At 35.0% G+C, this 25,685-nt stretch overlaps 1 protein-coding gene across 4 annotated transcripts in view; it reads left to right on the top strand.

The window, feature by feature from the left end:
- DENND1B (DENN domain containing 1B) overlaps positions 1 to 25,685 on the top strand; it is a 259,630-nt gene that overhangs the window by 134,750 nt on the left and 99,195 nt on the right. For all 4 annotated transcript variants that reach the window (XM_041758344.1, XM_041758353.1, XM_041758364.1 and 1 more), the window contains 2 exons: positions 16,991 to 17,091; positions 23,122 to 23,167. In XM_041758344.1, the coding sequence (XP_041614278.1) occupies positions 16,991 to 17,091; positions 23,122 to 23,167 (147 nt within the window). The remainder of the gene's footprint in view (positions 1 to 16,990; positions 17,092 to 23,121; positions 23,168 to 25,685) is intronic.

Genomic DNA, 25,685 nt, shown 5'->3' with positions numbered 1-25,685 from the left:
CTCTTTATAGCTATATAAATATATAAGTTTATATATACACATGTATAATATACATATGATGTGCTTAGAATTGTATCTGCATAGCATTCAATGATGATTCAATGATTATTAGCTATAATTTTATAATAGACTAGATCTGCAGTTTAGAGTAAAAATTAACATGCCTACCCGTAACTTTATTTGAGTTAAATAGGAATATTATTATTATTTTTTAATAATATTATTTTAATAAAGGCTTGGTGTTATTCAGGGAGTCATTTCTTTGGTTGAGGTAAACTTCTGCCAATATTTAAGGCAATTCATGAAAACTGGATGGTGATGTCACCTCTTAAGTTACCAGCTTTTTTTGGTTCATTCCCTGGGATGGTAGGACTGATAAAAAAAACATAATTCAAGCATGCTTTCATGATCTTCTTTCCCTTCTTATGTGGGGAAAGCTGTTTTACTTGAACCTTATCTTGCAAAATTCAAGATATAGATATAGATATAGATATATATCTTGTGTGTGTGTATATATATATATATATATATATACATCTACATATATACACACACACACACACACACATATATATATATATCGGCTGTAAATTCCATGCCTAGTAACATTTAAGGTCAAAGACTAGGACTATGGCATAAATTAGAAATAAGCTATTTTTAGGAAGAATTTAGTGAAATCTCTGAACCAACCAAGGAAGGAATAGTTAGTTGTTAATGGACTGACTTGCTTTTAAACTTTTTACATTCTTATTTTATACATCATGAAGACTATATTGAATTTAGTATTAATACAAGAAATTTTACCCATTTTTCATGTTTTAGATCTACAGTCAAAATTTTAACTATTAGAAGAACTCACGCAACTTAAAGTATCTTTACATTTATAATTTTATTATGGTTTTAGGAATTTTGTTTGTGTGAGTTACTCTTCGACACATATTTTATTCAAATCATATTAGTCAACCTTATAGCTTCCTGGCTGTTTTAGTGATGATACACTGGTAGCAATCACATTGCTTAAAGGTACCTTTCCTTAGGTATTGTTGTATAATTTGTGATTTATAGAGATAAACTTTAAAATAAAAAAAAATAATTTTGAGATATGTTAGCATAACTATGGAGAATAGTGGTATGATTTTAAATTTAAAAAGTTTTAAATTTTAAATTATGAATTTCTGTTCATATAAAAGTGTGGTATTTTAAAATTTGTTTTCAAATCTTTATTTTAAATTCCAGTTAGTTAACATACAGTGAATACTAGTTTCAGGTGTAGAATTTTGTGATTCATCACTTACATACAACACTCGGTGCTCATCACAAGTGTGCTGCTTAATGCCCATCACCTATTTATCTCATCCCCATGGCCACTAAAGTATGGCATTTTGTTAGGACCCATTATTACATTTTTCTGTATTTAAGTTTAATCAGTTGGGACATAAATAGTTCAGTGTTTTTTTCTGTTGATACATTACCAAGTTCACACAGAAGGGTTCCTGGTAATCCTGAACAAGAATACTGATTTTATACATGCTGTAGGCAGGCCCTAGATGTTTAAGCCCCAAGTGAATCTCTGGTAGACTCGCAGAACATCATGCCAAAGTCTTATGTATTCAAAGCAAAGGAATAAATCATTATATTACAAGAGTGTATCAGTTGACTTATTGCTGTTTTGTGACCAGAGGTAGAGAAGATTGCTGTTTAAAGTCATGTCATTGGTTCTCAAATCAGTCAGGCATGAAGTCTTGTCATATGCCTCTATAATTGTACCTCACCAGACTTTCTTTAACTAGTCAGCTGGGGCTGTGCATTTTGTCTCAAACACCCGGCTGGCCAGCGTCTGACAGGAGCTTTCTCATCATCCTGTCAGTAATATGTTAACTAGAGTGTATCTTTGTGGCCTGTAGAAGCAGGTGGAAGAGATGCTTCTCTTTAAAGCAGATGTCTAAATGTTAGCTACTATTTTGACCAATATTTAGCTGGTAAATATCACCCTCTTAAAGTCTATAAGCACATTAGTTACAGAGATTGAATTGTATAGTGCGTGTTCTTTCTGGAATATTTAGAGCAAGCAATATGCTATGAGTGCTGGAATTGTGTTAATAAACTGTAATTTCTTCCTTTGTTATAGTTGCCCCCAGGCATTTAAGCATATGCTTTTCTCTCCTTCTCTCATTAATTCCATCAAGGGCATATGCAAAAAGAAATCTTCTGGTCTCTGGAAAATCAGCTATTAAAATGTAGATTTTATAGGTTTAGACTGAAGGGGAATCCGGGATTTTAACCCCTCCATCTGGATTTTACATATTCTTGATTTGTCTCTTAATGGTACCACCTGTATCAGCATTTAATCTGAAACCTGAAGCACAGAGAATCTTGCTAGAGATTAAGAATTGAACAGTTGGTGAGAGAACAAAGATTACCCAGGTCTACTTGTAGTTAAGACTATTGAAGTGTGTTTTTGCCCCTTGTGTTTTTAAAGCTGCAGCAGCATGGTACAGTTAAAAATTGTTATCAAGACCTTTCAGGGACAGATAGTCTAGGAACAATTTTTAGATTTTTAAAAATTCTTCCCAAAGCCCATAGCAACCAATTATGTCAGCTGAAACTGTAGATAAGAATTCTACTTACGAGTGTATTATTTGACACATATACTGCTCTTCTGAACACTGTATTTTCATTCAGTGCTAAATGAATGTGACTGGAGTGTGGAAGTTGGCCTGTTGTGGTCATCCTCTAACGCTCTGTTAAAAGATACATGTGCAGATCAGTTAGAGGAAACTTCTTTTTTATTTTTTTAAATTTTATTTATTTATGATAGCCACACAGAGAGAGAGAGAGAGGCAGAGACACAGGCAGAGGGAGAAGCAGGCTCCATGCACCGGGAGCCTGACATGGGATTCGATCCCGGGTCTCCAGGATCGCGCCCTGGGCCAAAGGCAGGTGCTAAACCGCTGTGCCACCCAGGGATCCCCAGTTAGAGGAAACTTCTAAGACAGGAAAAGTGGAGGTGCTTGTATCTTCCAAGTCTTGTGGCGATTGGTGTTCTATTCTTCACGAAACAAGCATATATTTCTGCTTTATGGTTTAATATATTTGTCCTCTAAAATTAAACTATTGACTTTTAATTTAAAAATCAGTTTTTAACATAACAATTATGTTGGGACACCTGGGTGGCTTAGCTTTGACTCAGGGCGTGGTCCCAGTCCTGGGATCAGGATCTAGTCCCACATTGGGCTTCCTTTGGGGAGGGAGTGTGCTTCTCCCTCTGCCTGCCTCTCTGTGTCTCTCTGCCTCTCTCTCTGTAAATAAATAAATAAAATTAAAAAAAAAATAAAAAAATATATCAATTATGTCATTATCTAAGGGGCATATTGTCCATCACTAGGTTCTGTGAATTTTGTTCCTACAAGTACTCAGATCTCTACACAAACAACCTTGGAAGATTTTGGTTTACTGCAGTGTTTCCTATCTGGAATGACTGAATTTTGTGCTGTTCATGATTCTCAATCTTAAATATAGGACAAATTAGGGATCCCTGGGTGGCGCAGCGGTTTGGCGCCTGCCTTTGGCCCAGGGCGCAATCCTGGAGACCCGGGATCGAATCCCACGTCAGGCTCCCGGTGCATGGAGCTGCTTCTCCCCTCTGCCTGTGTCTCTGCCTCTCTCTCTCTCTCTCTCTCTCTCTCTGTGTGGCTATCATAAATAAATAAATTTAAAAAAATTAAATATAGGACAAATTATATATGTATTGTTTCTGTTTTCTTAGTACAACTATTGAGAACAGTTGGTTTGTTTTTAAATGTACCTTTTATATTTATATGTTTTTGCACAGTACATTGTGTTTTGCAATTAGGCACGTTTTTTTCTTCTGATGAAATTTCTTAAGTTATATCCTCTTATCCTGCTATGGGGCTGATTTGGGGATTGGCCCCTCTGTCTCATCTTCCTCCACCACCCAAGTTCTGTAGATACTACCTCCTCCGTCTTTTTTTTCTTTGACATCCTTTCCCCATTCCACCTGCCCATTGTCTTAGTTCTGGCAGTTGTCACTTCCCACAAATGCTATTTTCAGATCATCTATCCTGAATGTTGACATTTTCTCCATTTACATAAAATGATGGTGATGATGAGAAAGAGTAATTACAGCCCAGAATTATGTAGTGTATACTATGACCTAGCTGCTCCTTAATTTAATCATCACTTACTATAAACTCAGGGAAGAGACTTTATTTGATTCAGTCACTACAGTAAACCTAACCTCTTAGGGTAGTGCTGGTACATAGTAGGTTTCTAGCAATAATTTCTTGAGTAAGTGCCTGAAACTGCACTTTTTGGATCTTCACATGTATTTTGAGTGCTCCCATCTTCATCCCTCTGAATGTTTTTCGAAATCTGGTTTGCTCTTTAGAGGCCTAATTTCTAACTTCTGTTGCTTTTATCCCTGAACTGCTGTAATACTTAACACTGCTTAGTCTCAAGTTAGAGTTATTAGTGAATTTGTTGAACTCTTGTGTTGAACCTTTATCTCTTTAAAGGTTAGAACCTGGTGTGTGTGTGTGTGTGTGTGTGTGTGTGTGTATGTGTGTGTGTCTGCACGTACACCTGTATTTAAAAAAACAAATTTAGTTTTTAAAATTGTGGACAACAGATGAAGTTTTTAAAATTTAATTAATTATGTAATAGGAAGTACCATCTGATACTGAAAATGCCGGAGTAGAAATTTGTCTTTTTGAAAAGTAAAAACGTGTCTGATTGTCCCTGTGACAACTTGGCTATTTAAATCATAGTAATGGCAAGCCTGGATGACTCAATGGTTGAGCATCTACCTTTGGCTCAAACCATCATTCTGGGTCTGGGGATCGAATCTCATATCAGGCTCCCTCCGAGGAGCCTGCTTCTCCTTCTATGTCACTTCCTCTCTTTGTGTCTCTCATGAATAAATAAAATCTTTTAAAATAAATAAATAATAATAAAAATTTCATAAATTCTGAAGTTTATAAGTTAGAGGCTAATTTCCCTGTAGGTTTTATATTTTAAAAAAAGATTTGTGTTTAGCCATTTTCTGCTAGATAATTTTAATTCTTTTTTTTAAAGGTTTTATTTATTTATTCATGAGAAACACACACACACACACACACACAGAGGCAGAGACACAGGCAGAGGGAGAAGCAGGCTTCATGCAGGGAGCCCAACATGGGACTCGATCCCGGGTCTCCAGGATCATGCCCTGGGCTGAAAGTGGTGCTAAACTGCTCAGCCAACCCAGGCTGCCCGAGAATTTTAATTTTTAAAAAAGTCTGTGTCAAAACTGTAATTCCTTAGGGAAGAACTTATGTAATATATCTTGAACTCTTTTCAGCTTTATTGATTTCTATTGCTATGTTGACTCTTGTTCAGTCTATACAGGAACTTGGTTTGTTATCTCTTGGCCTTCCGATAGTCCTAGGTAGTAAACATACTGCTTTCTCCCTATAAAGGTGTTTATTTGTTCATTCAGTGAACTATTTCTTATTTATGGAGTACCTAATTCATGTCAGGCAGTGTCCTACAGGTAGGGTAAGGAGGTCACAGTATCTGTATCAGTCTGAGTCCAATCGGGTGAGAGAAAGTACACAGCAATTTGATCAAGGAATGTTTAACATAATGAATTTAAAGCTAAGGCAAGGGACTAGAGTAGCAAGGGCTGGGCTAGCAAGCAGCGAAGAGAGCACTACAGAATCCAGGCATAGCAGATGTAAAGCAGCTACTACCTTTAGGGCTGAGTTGAGTATACAAGGAAGGAGCCCCACTGGGGCCTGAGATCTAGACCCTCTTGAAGAAGGCAGAACCATGACTCTTAGATAGCAGAGAAGTTGTTGTGGTGATCTACTGGTAGAATTTGTTGGAAACCTGTCTTTGGATGACAGGCAAAGTTTTCAAAGTTTCTGGAAAGCTAACGTAGGGGTGCTGAGGAATCTGTTCACAGAGAGATACCTCACTGCCAAAAACACTGCTGTGAGCCCACCTGAGGGGAAGCTGGTTGTCTCAGTGGAGTCACTGCCCTGAAAAAACCAACAGAGGGTTGGATGGTGCCAAGGGAAGCTGCTGGCTGCTTGGTGCGGCTGACAGTTGTATACTGCAATAACCACAGGCAGGCGCTTCCCACATTATAGGAGGCAAGTTCTGGAAAGGCTGCAAGCAAGCACTGCAAGAGCCAGGGGCACTCCTGCTATAGAACTGCCCATGGTGGGAAGTGCTGGGAGAAACCTTTGGCTCCTATAATGTGTTGGAGTCGAGGGCCCCAGGAGCTGCCTCTTACACAGGGGCCTGCCTGCCTGTGCTACAGGACCTGGAGCCTGAGGAAAGTATGCCCTTGACAAGCCACCAGCTTTGCAGGAGCCTGCTGAGTCAGTACACTGGAACCAGGAACCAAAACCCTTGCTTCCTGAAATGTCTCTTCAGTGTCCTCTCCTGACAGCTTCGCATGATGCCAGCTGTTAAAGGGAATAAATATCCAAAGGGCACAGATCCATTTCCATAGATCAGACAGTAAGGGGTAAGTTAGGCAATTATTCATAATTGGTATAATCCACCCCTTTGGATACTCAGCTTTCATTTATACCCTTCTAAACATATTTGTACTTCTGTACAACAACAGATCTATATGTTGAGCTATTAAGATATAGCTATCCTTTTTGCAAATGTAGACATTTCCCAAAAGCAGTCCCAAGAGTCATTATAATCATCTCTTTAAATTTAACTGCAATCACGTTTAAATTTCTGTTAATTACTAATGACATATATATAAAATAAAAAGTAGAGAGAAGAAAAATGGTTAGCAGATAAAAATGAACACATGCATATGAAAGGAAAATAAAAAAATATGCAAAGCTACCACACCCCTTTGTTTCTATAACTAATCATGAAATGATTCAGATATTATTCTTCCTTGTTTCATTACCCATTCCATATTTTCCTCAACCGCAGCCAGAACCTCAGTTAACTGGGTTCTTTACCTGGGATAATAACATGAATCTTCATTCCAAAAGACCTGAATCCTCAATAGTTCTGCTTTTTTTTTTTTTTTGAATGATTGCTGTAGTTTTCCATTAACTTTTACCAAGAGGTAACCCAGAGAACCTCTTAGTTCCAGACATAGTCCTTTTTGTCTCTTGTGTGGAAGCAAACCAGTTTCCTTTTGGTTAATGAGATCAATCACTCCAGCCAGTAGAATAACCCCAATTTTTAGACTGTTGGTTCAGTGGCATAAGGAGACTGAAATGACCAGATGGCGATATTATCTTCCAATTCACGTGGATGCATTTCTTTATTGGGAGGTAAGATCTCCAAACCAGAAGAGTTATAAACGAATGAGACTAGAAATAGAACTTATGCAAGTGGGTTATTAAGTCTAATAATAAAAGGGTCACTCCCACTTCCCCCTGTTGGTTCCTGGTCCCATGTATTCTGGCTGTGGGAGAAACAACACCATAAAATGCTTTCTGATGTATTTAGATAGATTATCCTTCATCATGTAAAATAGAACCCCACCCTTTATAAGAGTATAATAATACCAACTGGCACTGCGACTGAGTCTTCAGTAAGCCATTCTACTTTTCAATTAGGCCAGTTGCTATTGGGTTATAAGTATGGCTGAGACTTGTTAACTTAATGGCCACAGGCGCCTAACTAACTTTGCTGTTAAATGAATGCCTTGATGAGTGAGATTCAGTTCTGTACAGAATACCATGCTGATGGATATGTTATTCTATGAACCTAATGATTTTGGTTACTGGCAGAAGCATTATAGCCAGAGAAGACCTTATCCAGATCATTTATTCCAATAAGAATGGACTTCGGCACCTCCTTGGTGGAAGAGTTCCAGTGTAACTAACCTGCCACCAGGTAGCTAGCTGACTGCTGTGGGGAGATATCTCATCAGAAGCGTTCTGCTACAAAACCACCTGAAGAAGCTACCAAGTATTATGGCTGGGTGTTACTGGCCACTGTATACTGCAAGAGCCAAGTCCTGGAGAAGCACAGGCCCTGGAGGAGTCTGCCTGAGAGCAGCCTGGAACCAGGAAGCAAAAACCCTTTCCTTCTGCTGTGTATCTCCAATGGCCTGCACTGACAAAGTTCTAACTTTCCTTCTGCTGATATTAGGCTGTCTGGTAATAGAAAAAACATCAGGGGCACAGATCCATTATTACATATAGGTAGCAAAGAGTGGATTTGGAGCAAGTGGGCAATATGTGAAGGGCGCAGCTTCTATGAATCAGATATTTTATTTTGATTTCCTACTGTATTATGGAAAGAATAGAAAAGAAAGACCTTTAATTGCAAGGAAATAGTTAACATAGGTAAAGTTTTCCAAAGACCAAGTATAACGGTATTGATAGATTCATTTGTGCATTGACACAGATTATTATTTGCCAAGTATTATGTATTGAGAATTTCAAAGTTACTAATTAGAATCATAAATCAAAAGATAAATCATATTATGTCAGTGAATCAAGGCCAGTCAATATGATAAGAACTCTAATAGAGGATATGGAAGAGAGAGAGTGCTAGATTAGAGAGTTGACTTCAGGATGACACTGATTCTTAAAAGGAGTTTATGTCTTATGTAGGAAAAGTTTACTTGTTTAACATATCTGTGTGTTTGTGTGAAGAGAGAGAAAATTCATGCTACATAGTGTAGTTGGAGAGGTAAGCGGTAGCCAGATTGTGCGGAAACCTGTTTGCTAAATTTAAGGGGCTTGGATTTTATCCAACAGATTGTGGGGAGGCAAATGAGGTACATAATATGACCAATTTTGTTTTGGAGGAAGGTAACATTGGTGGCATTATAAAAGAAAAATAGGGGTAGGGAAATTCCTTCTAATAGGAGTCTAGTTAAAGGGCTGTGCAGTCAGAAAAACAGGGAATGACTCGCTCCTGTATTAGGAAAGTGGCCATAAAAGGAAGATGAAGTTGGTTTTAGAAACATTTCTAAGGAAACTTCTGTTGGATATAGAGTCTGTTTGAAAGTTGGTAAGGAAGAAGGAGAAAGAAGTGTAGAATGACACACAAAGGACCAGTCTTCACCAGGTATTTATTTAGTTGCTATATAATGGCATGGGCTTGGAGTCATTTAATTACCAGTGAAATATAACTTAGTAAGTATATATGTCTATATAAATATTCACATGCAAGTAGATGCTTATACATATATTTGTAGACGGATGCATATATTTAAATATATTTGATATGCATGCTAAATATACATGTATGTATGTTTTGTATATATGGGAATATTATATACAATTTTAATATTAGAATATGCAATATATGTGTATAATCACTCCTATTTAATGATATATGCTTTACAAATTAAAAGTTTTTGAATTCCATGTATAAAGATTTAGAGCTTACCTTGTGATTCCTTTGCAATTGTGATGGTCTCTTTTCCAATTGCTAATGGTTTGCAACCAGTTTTATTTTGCTTCTGGTGAGGGATGTTTTATATTCTGATTTTCAGAAATACCTAATAGTTAAAAAGTAGCATCAGCTAATTGGATTTATTTATTGGTTATTCAAATTATTACCCGAAGATACAGTAGCAGTGCAATTATATTAGTAATACCTTCTAAATTAGAGATTTGTGTTTTAGTCCTAACTACTTAACCAAAAAATTAGATGATGTCATATTAGACATTTTTATCCTAAAGTTTCTTAATTAAAAAATGAAAGAATTGAACAAGAATGATTTCTAAAGTCCTTTCTAACTGTTGTATACAGTGATTCTTTAATTGTATTGTTTATTTCTTAAATAATTGGCTAACTTATGTAGTCTTTATATAATTCACATGAACGTCTTAGCGCATAATCCTTTAGAATTCAGTATCTACAGGTTTTTGAAGAGAGAAGATAAATATATTTAAGCAGTTTTGTAGATTAGACTGTTAAACTTCGGTGGAAAGGTAGATGGTCCTTTTCCAGGAACAGCAAAACTGCTATTGAATCAACTTTGAGAAGTAGAAAGTAGGAAATTTAGTAATAGGGAAAGGTCATGTAGGGGAAGAAATTTATTTAAAGCCAATGGCATTTATGTGTAATGTGACAGCTATGGAGAGCCAAAGAGTTGAGGAGAGTTAGTATGACACTAATGGTGGTTTATAGAGGGTGGCTAAAGACAGACTCCCTAAGGGCAGAGATTTTTGTCTCTTTTGTTCATTTTTATATCCCCAGTACCAATGATAATGCCTGGCACATGTTCAGTGTCCCACTTACTAGTTGTGTGATCTTGGGCAATTTGTTTAACTTTGCCTCAGTTTTTCCTCTATAAAATCATTAAAAAAAAATGAATACCTAAAAGAAGTAAGCGAGCAAGAAAAATTTAGAGTCATTTGGCTAGGAGAAGCTAATAAGCCGGTGATCAAATGTGAGATGATTAGAATTTTCCAAAGGACTTGTGTATGATGGAAAGAGGTTAGGTTAGATTGATTTTTTAGCAATTAAGTGGCAGAATTTGCCATCCTAATAGGATGAAGAAAAAATGAATATAAAATATTTTAGTATAAAAAGCATTAAAATGTACAAATACTGTCTTTTTATTGTATAAAATTGCTATTTTTGCAATTATTTTCTTACAACTGTCACTTGATTTAAATTTTAGAATTTTGCTCAAGAATTTTTTTTTGAAGATTTATTTATTTGAGAGAGAGAAAGAAAAATGTGAGTGGGGGAGGGGCAGAGGCCTAGAGAGAAAAAATCCTCAAGCAGACTCCCTGCTAAGCATGGAACCTGCAGGGGCGGAGTAGGGTGGGGTTTCAAAAAATAAGACATATTATTTTGGATTTTTTATTTTTATGATAGTCACAGAGAGAGAGAGAGAGAGAGGCAGAGACATAGGCAGAGGAAGAAGCAGGCTCCATGCACTGGGAGCCTGATGTGGGATTCGATCCCGGGTCTCCAGGATCACGCCCTGGGTCAAAGGCAGGTGCCAAACCACTGTGCCACCCAGGGATCCCCTATTTTGGATTTTTTTAAAAAAAAATCTTGACAGGGAATAAAATGATCCTTAGGCTTATAAGGTACAGAACTACTGGAACACAGCCAGAAAATGAAGGTCTAAGTCAGCAGTGAAGAGCAGGTTCTCCAGAGTTGCCATGTACTGCTGGTTTATTTGGTAAGATCTGCTGGAGCCTCTCTATGCAGTTCTTATACCATGGGGTTAATATTCTGGTCCCATCAGTCTCACATCGCACTAAGCGCATGGTCAAGATCATGATAAAACATTGGGTTGATCCCAGAACCTAATAAGATCATGACCTGAACTGAGATTAAGAGTCAGACACTTAACCGATTGAGCTACCCAGGTGCCCCTCAAATAAGATTATTTTATAGTCAGGATAGCTTTGTAGTTTTCAGATACCCTACTGCTACTCCTTTTGGTTTAAACTTTTAAATGGGAATGTAAATTAAACATGTTTAAACAGATGGTTTCTTTATGCTTTCCACTAATTTTTTTTCATTCCATGAGGAAAATTTATCACATTCCCATCTGCAGCAGTTTATTCTGTATACCTATAGTTATTTATAGTGCATAAATTTCTGAATTAAATATTGATTCAGTTAAAAATCAAATGAAGTCTCTAATCTCTATTTCTTGGTTTTTTTGTGCATGAATACATTCTTAGGGGACATAAGTTCGCCCCTCAATAATTCATATAGAACTTCAGCTGAAGCTAATAGAACTTATCCATAAGAATGAGGCAAGTCTGACTACGAGATATATGAGTGGTATTGTGTCCATATGAGAGCTCTACTTGTAGAATGCATTGAATTGGAATTGTGCTGCTTTCACTGTGGAATCACACTGGATGGGTTGTTTATCAGTGGTATCCTTGGGAATTTGATAATGTGATTCTCCCCCCAAAATACATGTCTATTTAATTGCTTAAAACATTGCTTAGTTTTATTAGTGGCTGATTTCCTTTAACAAATATAGCTTGACTTTAGGAAAAGGGGATGAATGTGATTTTTATGTCACAAAGGGAAAGAACTTTAGTTTGGCTTCCAACAAAATATTCTTGCAGATGCAAACTGAGATGATAACTGGTAGAATTTTTTTTATCACTTATCTTTTTAACATCTGAGAGAATCTGTTGTATTGGTTTCCTGCTGAAGTTGCCCACTGTGATGCCTGAGGAAAGGTTTGTAAATTGGTTCTCTGTCACAGACCCCAGCTTTTTCTTATAAAGGTCAGTTGTTCTTGTTTGTTGACTGTAAAGGCTCATTCTGCACCATACAATTAAGATAGAATATTTTCAGCTGGTAGATATTATTCAGCATTTCCATAATGATGGGAATTTTGAATGCTTGTATATCAAAAGGCAGTTTAAGATAATGGTGATTGGGGGACACCTGGGTGGCTCAGCAGTTAAGCATCTGCCTTTGGCTCAGGTCATGAGCCTGGGGTTTCGGGATCGAGTCCCACATCCCGCGGGGAGCCTGCTTCTCCCTCTGCCTATGTCTCTGCCTCTTTCTGTGTCTTTCATGAATGAATGAATGAATAAATACTTTTAAAATAATGGCTGTTGTACTCAGGAGCCTACTTAGGTTGGTATGCTGGCTTTGCCACATACTTGGTGTATGATCTTGGGCCATTGGCTTAACCCTGCTGCAGTGTTCTGATCTGAAAAATGGGAATAATGATGATGGAATCTATTTCATAAGGTTGTTTTGAAGATTAAATTTGAGTACATCAAGTACTCAGAATAGTGCCTGGCAAATAATAAGCATTATTATCAGTGATAGTATCTCCATTAGACCTTGTGGCCTGGGACTGGAAGTTCCAAGAGCCTTTATTCAATGACTAAGTTCCCTATTGTCAAGTTTCTCCCCCTGATTTTATAGGCCTCATCAGTTCTTTCCTCTTCACATGGTTTCCATATATACTTATTTTATAGTTATAGTGCACAGGAGATAAATGTTCCCAGTGATTTTATTGTGCATTAGTCAGTATTCTGGGATGGTATCAAGTCAATATATTGAGTATGCCTTGTGAAATCATATGTGCATCTAAATATTCACTTGTTATTTACCAAAGATGATAAGGATTTTTTTCTTAGATCTTTATTTGGTAAATTTGTTTTTCTCTGAAAATGATAGCCTTATTGTATATTATTCCTTATCTATTATTCCTTTAGTTTCCAGGGTATAATGGCTGAGTTATGTTCTGACTCAAATACTGAAACATCTTCCCCCAACCTCCTTGCTTTCATGAAGAAGAGCTGTGGTATTAAAGAAACTGCTGACAGAATATTTAGAAAAACATGTAGAGTTCTAGTCCCATCATGAACCAGATGTAGAGTCTTGGGTAATGCTAGTCCAAAGACATATGATTGTCATTTCCCTCTATGCTTAAAGAATCAATATATCATAAATAACAAACAAAAGATTCTTCTCACCGGGCTTAAAAATTGATCTCATTTCTTTATAGTACTTTATTCTGCAAAACAGACTTCCAACATACATAGTTTATTTTCTTTAATTTGCATAGGTGTTAGAATGTTCTAGGTAACTTGTTGTGACAGTTAGCTTTCTTCAGAGATATGGACAAATTTCATGAAGAGTAAGACTTCAGAGCCTCTGCCACGTCCTGGAAGGCCCTCCAGGTCTGACCCCACTTGCCCTTACCTCTCTGACCTTGCCTCCCGCTGCTCTCCCACTTACTCCAATCTAATCATGCAGACCTCCCTACTTTGTGAAGATGGCTAGCATGTTCCCGTCTCAGGACTTTTGAATGCATTGTTTCATCTGCCTGGAATGTTCTTCTCCCCAAAGCCAGAAGAATACTCTCTTGTATCAATTGGGTCTCAGTTCAAATGTCACCGCATCAGTTTGTCCCTAATCCCCCTGTCTAAAACTCCCCATCTGTCACTTTCTACCTGCTTACCTACTCTGGGTTTGCTCTTAGAACTTACCCCTAACCCACATCATGTATATTTGTTTCTTGTTTGCGTTTCCACTAATATGTAAGTTCCATGAATACAGGGACTTTGTTCTATTCAGTACTTTGTCCCTGTGGCTTGGTAGAGATTTATGATAACACATAGCAAGCACTCAAGAATTTTGTTGAATTAAGCAAAGTAACTTATGCTGTTTCCAATTGCTCAGTTACTTCATGTGCTTTAAAGGTTTTAAGGTTGATCTTTAGATATACTTTGAAAGTGGGTCTGCTTTGTAGTCTAGCTCTGTTAACCACCTGTATGGAAAAAATCATTACCTATTACTAAGAATGTAGAATGTTAGAATTGATCTGATCTGAGACTTGAGAATACTACATCTCTCAGAGACAAAACTTACAGATCATCTAGCATTTACTTCTTATTTTAAAGATTAGGAAACAGATCTGGTTATATTTGTACATGTACCAGCTGTAACTTCTTAGTGGCAGAGCCCTAGTTTTGTACACTTCGTTCTTACTGTTTTATACAGCTCATGTATAACTGTGTTTAATTTGCTAGTAAATCTATTTTTCCTTAGTTGTGTTTTTTCCACTTACTGCTTTACTAACTCCTCCACAAAGTTTATGCTATAATAGTGTTTTCTCTAGTTTTCAATCTCGTAGCTATTACATCCTGCTAGGGGAGTGTGGGCGATCTTTGGTCTTCTCCTGCCTCCTTTGGAAATCTCCACTTGCCTGTCTTGCAGTTAACAGAATCAATATTTGCAAAAACAAATTCCTTGTAGTTCCACCTGAGCCTGACACTTTTTGCTAAGTTACTTTAAATAATTCATTCTAGTTGCTTAGGCCAGAAACTGTGGTTGGGAGGGGTTGTATTTTTACCTTTCCCAGTCACCTATCCTCTAAATCCAAAAAGTTGCCAAATCTTGTAGAACTTCTTTCTTTCCTGGCAGACCTTGATTAGCAGAAATGACCCTTTCCTGCACGCTGGCTGTTGCAGGTGTTTTTTAACTCTTCATCTATCGTAGCGTAAAGGAATCAACCTCTGTGAAGCCAGTGAGATTCATCAGATGATATTGTTCCTTCTTAGTGAATAATTCATAACTTCACTTTTGGATGACCATTAAGGGCATAGGGAAAATATCTATAAAGCAATTAATAGAGTGCTTTGGATTCAAGGTGTACCCAATAAAATAAGTTGCCTTTATTATAATTCCTCCTTTTTAGAATGTAGTTTTATTTTTGTTACACAGTTATTTTCTTAACAATGTAAAAGGAACACTTTCCTTTTTTTTTTTTTTAAGATTTTAAATGAGCTGTTTTAGAAGCCATCTGTGTGCAAATGGAGAAACTGAGTAAAGGAGCTACCTTTCAAAGCTATATAAAGGCTTTTAGCCATTGGGTTACACTGAAGAAATGGAAAGAGTTAATACGGCTTTAAAGATGCCTAATTTACAACCAGGGAGTACCTGAGAGCTCTCAGAGAATTTGACTGAGTTAGATCAACCCTATTTCATCTCCTTCTATGAAGGTTCAAATAAAAAAAATAAATCCAGCATCTGTAATTGTTAAGTGAAAGTATTTGAATGCCTCCTAGTGGTATATTGTATGCTTTAATTATGGAATTTTTTTAAAAAAATCATGTTTTGAAGAAATACTGTAGTTAAACTATTAAAACTTATAAGTGCAAAATACTAAAATCCTTTAATGATAGAATCCTAAATAGAAACAAAATGCATTGTTTGCCATATAAAATTAATTAAGTCTAACTTGAAAAAATACATATGATGATGAATATACTTTTAATAAAAATTTATATATTTTTAGTTCAGATTAGATTCCTTTAATTTTTTTTAGGGGAACTATGTTGCACTTAAATATAGACAAATGTTTTTAAGATTGAATGGTTTTTTTAATACACTTACCCTTTTAAGTTAATTTGATTACTGTAAGTTTTATTTTCTTTGTATAATAGGAATAATGGTTTACAGAAGTCTGTGGTTCATTTTCAGATAGTTTTATTTTTGAATTCTGATTTTCAAGTTGAATAAAATGATTTAATTAGCAAGCTTGAAATGCTGACTGTAGCAAGACTTTAAAATCAGGAATGCTGACTAAATTATTGCTTTAAACATTAAAAAATGATTAACACTTACAGAAATATAATTTAAGATGTGAAGAAAAGTCCCATGGAAAGAATTCTGGTGAGGGTCAGTAGGAAGGAGGGGGGAAAAAGTGATATCCCTTTGTTAAGCATTAAACAAAATTTAATTAACTGCTTGCCAAAACAAAACAAAACAATTAAAATGGCAATTACCTTTAAAATAGCATCAATGTATTTGCAGCTGTTGTGATATAAAGCTAGGAAACAAAATGTTAATCTGAAATGAACAGTTTAAATATGAAATTATGATATACTTGGCTTCCTGTAGTACAGCTGTCAAGCTTGGGCAGTTCGCTGGTCAATAGTGACATTCTATGTGTCAGTGAGCAGAGTCTCTTGATACCATAACCCGCAGTTCACACATTACTGAAGCTCCAACTGTCGAACATTCAAGTCCCCTGGTATTATTGCAGCTTCCAGACTCTCCTGACTGGCTCATGTTTCATTCTTTGGCAATTTGCCCTAATGATATCCCTCAGGAGCTTTCAGCCTCTCTTCCTTTCCATATTTAATCGTGGTATATTAATCTGAGTGATGCGCAAACCGTGCTGCACAAATTGTAATTTCCTACAATTTCTTCTAAGATGCTCGCCTAATTTTTCAGTTTTACTTTTATTTATATTCTAAGTTTTGACCCCAGACACTATATTTTCAGATAGTTAAAACTGCCTCCATAAGATGCCCAAGAAGCTACTTTCCCTATTTGTATATTTTTCAGAGGGGCTTTTGAACATAAGATTTTTTTCTCCTGGCAGAATTGGCAAAGATAATGTGATTTAGGTAACTAAATAAATTGGTTTATGATTGTCATTAATCTTTGATAATTTGAGCATGTCTTTTTTGTTCGGCGGATCAGCAGCTACTTATTGTTGTCATCCTTTTGCAAATTTTAGTTAACTGCCTGTCTCCATGGATCAGTTGCCCTGCTATACCCAATGTACTGGCAACACATATACATCCCAGTGCTTCCTCCACACCTGCTGGACTACTGCTGGTAAGATGACTTTTGCCAGACTCCTTTAAATCTAGGCTTTATGGTTAGAAAAAATTTGTTTATTTGTAGGTTAGGTAAGCTTGATATCTATATAGCTGAATGAAGTCCCGGAAACTTGGCTTAGAGATTACTAACAAATATTCAAAGGTGCTTTTATGAAGGGCAGAGTAATTCATTACAAAGCTACAAAAATATATACTTGGCAAACGTAAAGTTCTTTAGATTTTGTGAGGTACTTCTGCAGTCATTTAGATAATTTGATCCATAAAGAGAAACACATACAGTCTTAGTGGTGGTTAGGAAAACTGTGCAGAAGTTACAGTATTAGTTAGAGAACTCAGTATACCAGTTGTCAGGATTTGTTTGCAGAGTGTATCAGGAACCAGATTGTCCCTGTTGGGGCATGCTTCCGTTACCTTTACCTCAGGACACACTTTCCTAGACTTCTCTTCCCTCAGCAGCACACTGAATACCAGATGCCAGCAAAAGGGTTGCCTCTAATTCAGGGATTCCCTAAGTTTCTGGTTTAAATCAAAGTCTCTGCCCTAAGCCACTATGAAAAGCAATGTTGAAAAGTGTTGGGAGTAATTTTGAAAAGCTTCCTGGCGTTAGAAACAACTCCCAATGATCTCACTGAATTTGAATTCAACTACAGCCCTAGAACTTTTCTGTTCTCTTCCTCTAGAAGAGCATTTATACTCACAGTGAGGCTGGACAAGGGTCAGAGTCTGAAACAGCCACCTTGGGATCTAGACTGGAGGGTAAAATATTCTCTTCACTGCATAATTATCTTCTGCCATAGCTTAATTCTTAAGAAATCTGAGATTTTTTTCCTTCAAATCATGCATGTGTGCATACACACAGAGAAGGAAATAATTTTGACTGTATGTTTGTTCATTAATATGAACGAAGCTCTTTTAGAATTAGTATTTAAGTTTTTTATTTCATGAAAAGCAAATCACAGTATTTAAGGGTTAAGACTATTTAAATTTATGCATAGAGGTTTTCTATTTTTTATGACTAACCCTCTTCAGATCAAATGATTGTAATGACAACATGTATATTTGGCCACATATTGATGATACCAATATATGGTGTGTTTCCACAGCATGGTAATATTATTAGTGTTGATAATGCCATAAAATAGTGATCCTCCACTGCCATTCAACCCTTTGAGTACTAGGAAAGGAGGAAGTTTGGAAGGAGACTATAAGTATTCAGCTTAATTATTTTGTGGAGTCTCACATACACACAAATCTGAGGGTTAAGCTAAATCTATAAGTAGTTTCTTCTGTATTCATTTTAGAATGGTTTTCTGTGACCACCATACCTAGTATATATTAGCATCTTTGAAGGCAGGAATGGCAGTTTATTCACATTGACAATGCCGTAGACCTTGGCACATGGGGTTCAGTAACTACAATTTATTTATACTAAATAATTTCTACAAAAATATTTGAAAACATATTGATACATGATTTTTTAAAATACGTGTCAAATTAGTGGTTCAAGAACTGACACTTCTAATGAACAAACCTTAGAACTATATTTTATCATATATAATGTTACGCTATTTCAATTTTTCTGTTAAAGCATTACAAACTCTTAGGAGGTAATGTCCCTTTAAGTTCAGTTGTCTGTAGTGATTACAGATTTAACTTTCTAGAATACTGTTATTTAGAAACTATTCTGTGATATAGGTAGTTCTGTGCAAATTCTTTGCAGAGAGGTCTTCTTGATATTTTCTAACCCTGCTGTCAAGTCCTTTTGCTGCTTCCACTATAAGGAAGGAGGATTGTTTCATATTTCAGTCCCTCAAATTTTCTTACTAGTTTCTAACCTTGAAATAGCCTTTAGGACAAATTCTAACAGCCTCCATACCAAACAGTTCCCTGTTCCAGAAAGCACAGCAGTGATAATCAAAGAAGGAGTTCTCTGAAACTTCCTGAACCTGAAGGCCGCAATGATAGGCTCAGCTTCTATCATAGGAACTGAGCAGTATAATGTACTTTTTTCTTTTTTTTTTTTTCCAAATTTTTATTTTTAAAGAAATAGCTGTCTAAGACTCTAGCTCTCTTCTGTCAGAAAATTTTATGGACTAACGTATTTCTTAGAGAAAATGGTTTTCTTCCCTTTGTGTCCTTGCAAATGATCTTAGAATCATACTGATCGGTATATAAAAGGAAGAGAAATGTTAGAGATTGTCCTTTCAATCTCATGGTTTCTGAATAAAGACATTTTTATATTTCACTTTAAAAATAGCACCAGGATGTGATAGATGTGTATTTGCCAACTCTTCAATTGATTCCAGTTGATTGGAACTTTCCAAATCCCGAAATAATCCTGTCTCCTAGAAGTATTTTTGTTTGCACACCGGGTATCTCTGGTGTGACATAGACTGTGGAGAGCCATAATGCCATCTTGTGACCGTGCATGAATATAGCATCTGGAACCAGTAATGAAAGGCTTGCTAATTTGTTGGCTCATTCATTCATTCATGCATCCATTTGTACGTCAAATATTTAGTGAACACCTATTGGCCAAGCAGTGAGTATATGTGAGATAATGAGTAGAATTTAGTTTCTGCCCATGCAGTATCCACAGAGAGGAAGAAATCCACACATACATGCGTGGGGCACACACATATATGCACACACAAGAGAAACACAGAGTAATACTGCAGTATTATAAGGTTTATACCAGAGGCATGTGAAAGACACATGGATGAGGCCACCTAGGAAGAAGTGGCCCACATCACATAGTAGGATTGGGAAGGAGGCTGGGAGGAAATGCCACCCTCTACATTTTTCTCTTAATCTACTAGTATAAAGGGAAAGTGGGAATTTCTATTTAACAGTTACAGGATTTCAGTTATACAAGATGGTTAAGCTCTAGACATCTGCCGCACAACATTGTGCCTATCATTAACAATATGGTGTTGCAGACTTAAACTTGTATCTTAAGAGGGCAGATCTCATGTTAAGTGTTCTTACGGGAGGGGGTGGAGGGAAGGAGAGGGAGACAGAGAGAACTTTAATGTGGTCAGTTCATGACACTGCCATACACACACTCTTAGCCTTTCTGAGTCCTTGAATGCCTAGGAAGTACTATGACTATAAGACCAGTACAATTATAATCCATTATTTATTCAAGAGTGGTTGAACCACTTTTTTATTTAGGCTACCTATCTGACTCTTCTTTCTGTGAAAGGAGCAGATTTAGCTTTTAAGAGAATTTTTTAAAAATGTAAATAGAAAATTATGCTGTTGAGATTCCCTAAGTTAATACACTGCTGTTACTGTGTACCCATGGGTGGTCTCTGTAAGAAAACCTAAAAAGAAAAAAAAAAAAGCTATTACATGGTAATTATTTTTGAATAAAGATTAATTGTTATGCAAAAGAAGCAGCAGTCATAACAGAGCCTTTTGTATCCTATCTTTATAAAATAACTTCATTGACAGAAAGATCTAGGACAATTTTTCATGTGGATGATAAAACATCTGTGTTGCCAGGATCTCTTCCTGACTTATTAACACCCTTCTAATTAGAAGATTTCAGCTAGGGTTGCAAAATTACTTTTTGTGAGATTTCGCTGATTTAATATTAGGATGTACACAATCCAGTTTTCATGAGAAAGAAAAAACTATTCAGTAAAGTCTATAAAATATAAAATTTGTCTATAAAAATATTCTATAAAATCTGTATGCAAAACATCGTAATTATTTTAGGAAATTATGCTCTATAACATTTGTAGTTCTAAAATCTCTATTTTTTATTTTGTTAGTAATTAGTGAGATGAGAACACATAGATACCCAGTAATCTCACAGAAAAAGTTATGAGTTACTTTATTACTAACTTCTACATAGGAACCCTATATTGGATTTTTATTCTAGCTTAACAACTGCTAACCATTTATGTTTTGTATTCCAAGAAATGACTAACTTTCATGAGGTTTTAAAAGTATTATCTTAGCTGTATTTCATAGGACTTCCATAGGTTAGCTACTACTTTTGGCTCTGAAGTTTTGAAGTCTGATCTACTTAATGTTCATCCAACATCTGTAAAATAGACATAATAATTGTTAATTTTAGGTGGCTTATATATTTTTTGATAATCCATTATATTAAAACGGGCATCAAAATTGGAGATACCATAGATTTTCTATGTTGTAAATTTTGTGGGTAGGATAAACCTAGTGTGAATTGGAAGTTTGCACAGTAACTTGGGTAATTTTGTACTGTTTGGACATTGACAGCTTGACATATTTAAGATCTTGGGATTTGCTACCCTGTTTTGTGAAAATGTTCTGAACCCAGTCGTGAGAGCCCAGAATAGTTAGTGACATATATTTTATGTCTTCTGCGGAGTCCCAAAAGGAATTCCAGAGATGAGAACTTGAACAAGGGAAGTAATCAACCTTCCTTTATTTAAGCAAAAGTGGAACAGTCCACATTTATTTCTCCTGTTTCCTTTTGAAGGCAGAAAATCTGTTAGGTCTTAAGAATATCAAGGCCTATAAATAGTTCTTTACTTTCAGTCAAGTGATCCAGAATATCAGATCAATTCCAGATGGTCTGTTGTATTAAAAATAAATAAATAAAAATAGGAAGGAACAAAGCTACAAAAGGGAGATAGAATCTAGTACAATAAGTAATGAACAGAATAATGTGGAGTCAAGTATAAACTTTAACCATCCTTATTTTTAGTGATTTATGGATATATATTAGCGGTTAAGCCATCTTTAAATAAAGGTGGAGCTGTTTGAGGTTACCTTGAAAACTGGATCTTCGAGGTGCCTGTTGTTAGCTTTATCTGTGACTGGTGCTCAGTAGCAAAATGGATATGCTGGAGTTTGGACAGCTCAACTCTGTTCGTGAAAATGATGCTTGAAAAATTAAGCAAATTCTTTGAAAAAGACTTTTCATTAACAAAATGTTTGCATTAAATAGAACACAGAGATGTCTATACAAGAAATGTCAAAAATGTTCTATTTTTAAATAGCTGTTTATTTGCATAATTTCTATCACCTTTGTAGACATCTGCCCATTCTCATGTTTTCTTGTTAAATAATATTTTAATTTTAAAATGTCAAGTTAGGAAATTCCCTTTTTGTATTTCATGAGAAATGTTTTTGAAATTACTTGTAAGCCCGATTTTATGTTACAAAAATTACTTAATGTCTGTATCGTCTGATGGAGTATAAGATCTACAAGGGAATATATTCTGTTTATATTTATATCATTTATTATTTTATCTAGCCCATAGCCCAGGTTTAGCATCTGGTGTGCTCCACAGATTATCTGCTGAATTAATTAATTTAGTGCTATTCTTAAACATATTAGAATATTTTGATTTGTTAAAATTATTTTATTAATAGAAGTGAAGCTGGGATAAATAGGAATATATGACATTTCAATAAAGCCTAATGTACGTGAGCAGAAAGATAGCATAGAAAGTGAGTGATAACAGTAGAGGAGGAGCTTGGTATCTTTGTACTTCTTATTCATAAATGAGCCTGGTAGATAGTAAGTCTCAATAAATATTTGGTGACTGACTCAAAATATTTTGGTGCCATAGTAGCACCAAAACAATGATGGTATATTAAGAAATTCATTGAAATAAGAATCTAATTGAATAAAAAAGTATATAAAAAATGAATAAATTTGATAATTAGGCTATATCTAATAGGTAGTATATGGAAGATTTAACTCAGACTATGGCCTAAACTCTAATCTTCTTCATAAATAAAAAAATTTTTTAGGCATTACCGCTCTTTAATTATAAATTATTTTGTGATTTTCATGCAAAACAACCTTAATTTAAATATATTAATGGCCTCTCAGATTAAATTTGACTTTTATATATTGAATAATTTTAAATATCTCTAATGGGCTACATTAGTACGATACATTTAATTCAATTTTAAAATCTTTTTAAAAATTTAATTTTGTAAATCTTCTGAATTACTTATATTGTTGTTATAGCTTTAATGAACTTACAAATATATACATTATATATCTTTAATTTAGTGCTCCAATGCCATACCTGATTGGAATACATTCCAGCCTCATAGAGGTGAGTATCATTGAGACATGAGATACATGAGTGATAAATTAATTAATAAAAATAATAGTTAAAACAGTTGTGTTTTAAAAGAGTATCAATTGAATAGTATAAAGCAGTGACTAGCTTCATATTTGGGGTATACTTACATGATCATTTTCAAAAGTAATATTTGGAATAATTTCATTTTAATTAATATACTTAATGACCATCTTCAATGGCATGAAATTGAGGAAAATATGTTAATTTTGATCAAAGTCGTGAGGTAAGTTTTAAATGTTAAAATCATAGTCTTTGATGATCCACTTTCTTTATGTCATGTAGGATCTTTTATATCTATTTCTTTTTTAGGCCTTATTTTGAAGATCAGAGGTTATGTAGTTATGAGTCATAAAGGGAAAATGTTTTTATTTTTCAAGCTACATTTATGATCCAGTTTATCAGTGTGCTTTTTCAAGATATGATTTTAATACACTAATCATGAAGTTTTAATTTTTATTTTATTTTTATTTATTTATGATAGTCACACAAAGAGAGAGAGAGAAGCAGAGACACAGGCAGAAGGAGAAGCAGGCTCCAGCACCGGGAGCCCGATGTGGGATTCGATCCTGGGTCTCCAGGATCGCGCCCTGGGCCAAAGGCAGGCGCTAAACCGCTGCGCCACCCAGGGATCCCATAAATTAGAATATAGCTTTAAAAATTTTTTAAATTTTCAGTCCTGTTGGAGATTTAAAATTCACTAATTTTTTTGCATTGTTATTACTTCATTTCAAAATGATTTTGTGACTTGTCATCATTATAGTGAAAAACTTTGAACTTTAAATACGTTGAGCATGGAATCAGAGAGATTTCCAGAGAAGACTTGTTAGAAGATTAGATTCTAAAAAAAAATAAACAAAAGACTTGGATCCAAACGAAAGACTTGGATCAGTTGCATGGCGTCATTACATTACACTAGCTGATTTCAATTTTATTCAGTTTTCTTTCTTTTTTTTTTCTTTTGCTGATTGTGCATATTCACCTTTAAGCCAATTCCTAATTGATAACTATAACCAATTCATAATCAGTAACTCCTAAATGAGTTAGATTTGGTTTTCTCATTAGTTGTCACCGTATACAATATACATCAGTACTCACTTTGCTCATCAAGGAAGATCCCCTTGATTATTTTAAAACTTGTGAGGATCATGTCTGGAGAAGTCATGTTCCTATAGTAGTCCTTCTTGAGTTAGAGAATTCTACATGTGCTCTGGTTTTGGTCATTCTCTTTTTGCAGAATACTAGGGAAACATTTGTTAAGTCATTAACAAAGAATACATTTTAATGAATTTCTTTAATAGACTTACTTTGTTTTTAATTTTGAAGTCTATTAGATAAGGTTATGCATCTCTATGTTTATTAATTTTTAGGAAACTTATTCTTACTGGCAGTGAAAGGTCAATTTGCATAAAGCAAAAACATGAATGAATAGGTACTTAGTCTATTATTTGATTTTGGAATATATAACTAGTATTTTATTCATCAGTATTTTCACTGTATAAAATCTAAGTTTAGTAGGTTGGTATGTTTCAAAGAAGTCATCAGATTTGATTTTGATATTACTGCACATCTCTTCTTAATGTATTTAATAGGACACAAATTTTTTTGTTTATTTGTGCAGATGAAAAATATTTAAAGTTTTTTATTGTACCTATTTATATTTTTGCATAATGGTTTTATATCAAATTTTAAAACAACTGATTCAGCTTTTCCAAAATATTATGGAAGTGGGTACATGTTTTAAATATCTGATTACATTTATCACACATATATGTTGGATACCTATAAAGAAAATCAGTACTTCTTCTAAGGAGCAAATTTAAGAATTTTTTACTTCTTACGGTATTGTCTTAGAGAAATGGTCCATTCTGATTTTAAATTGGCTCATGATTAAATGGGACTGTTTAGATCCATGATTAGATTAGCTGAAATCTCTGTACCTTTTATACTCTGGATTTATTGAACTGTCTTTGTAGTCAGTTCTATTTAGTTTATTTTGTTTAATAGTAAAGGAGATGGTATATTAGGAACTTCAAGAATGTCTTTAAACCAGTTGGGTACCATTTAGTAACTTTCTCCTTAATTTATTACAAGATGATACACATCCTGCAATTCCATTCTTATTATGTCATTAGTAGGCAGGTTTTTTTTTTTTTTAACTAAAATTTGTATCTTTTGTGCTTTCTTACTTTATATTAATGGTATTACAATTAAAATGTGGATGTATCTATTTACATATTTTGTATGTGAGACCGAGCTGAATAATTTTTTAAACTTTGCTAGACTGAAGTTACAACAGATTTTTTTTTTAAAGGAAGAATCAAATATTCCCTATTCTCTCTCTTGATCAAGACAGTTTCAACATACCAGCTTTACAAAGACTTCTAGACATAATTATTCAAAGATGTGAAATTAGTATCCATTTAAATCTTTCTTTTAATTATTTTTATATAGTCATGAGTGAAATATGGCTAAAAATCTTTTTTTTTTC

Source organism: Vulpes lagopus, chromosome 1 (genome assembly GCF_018345385.1).
Source record: "Vulpes lagopus strain Blue_001 chromosome 1, ASM1834538v1, whole genome shotgun sequence".
Classification (NCBI taxonomy): Eukaryota; Metazoa; Chordata; class Mammalia; order Carnivora; family Canidae; genus Vulpes; species Vulpes lagopus.
This window is presented reverse-complemented; position numbering and strand designations above follow the sequence as displayed.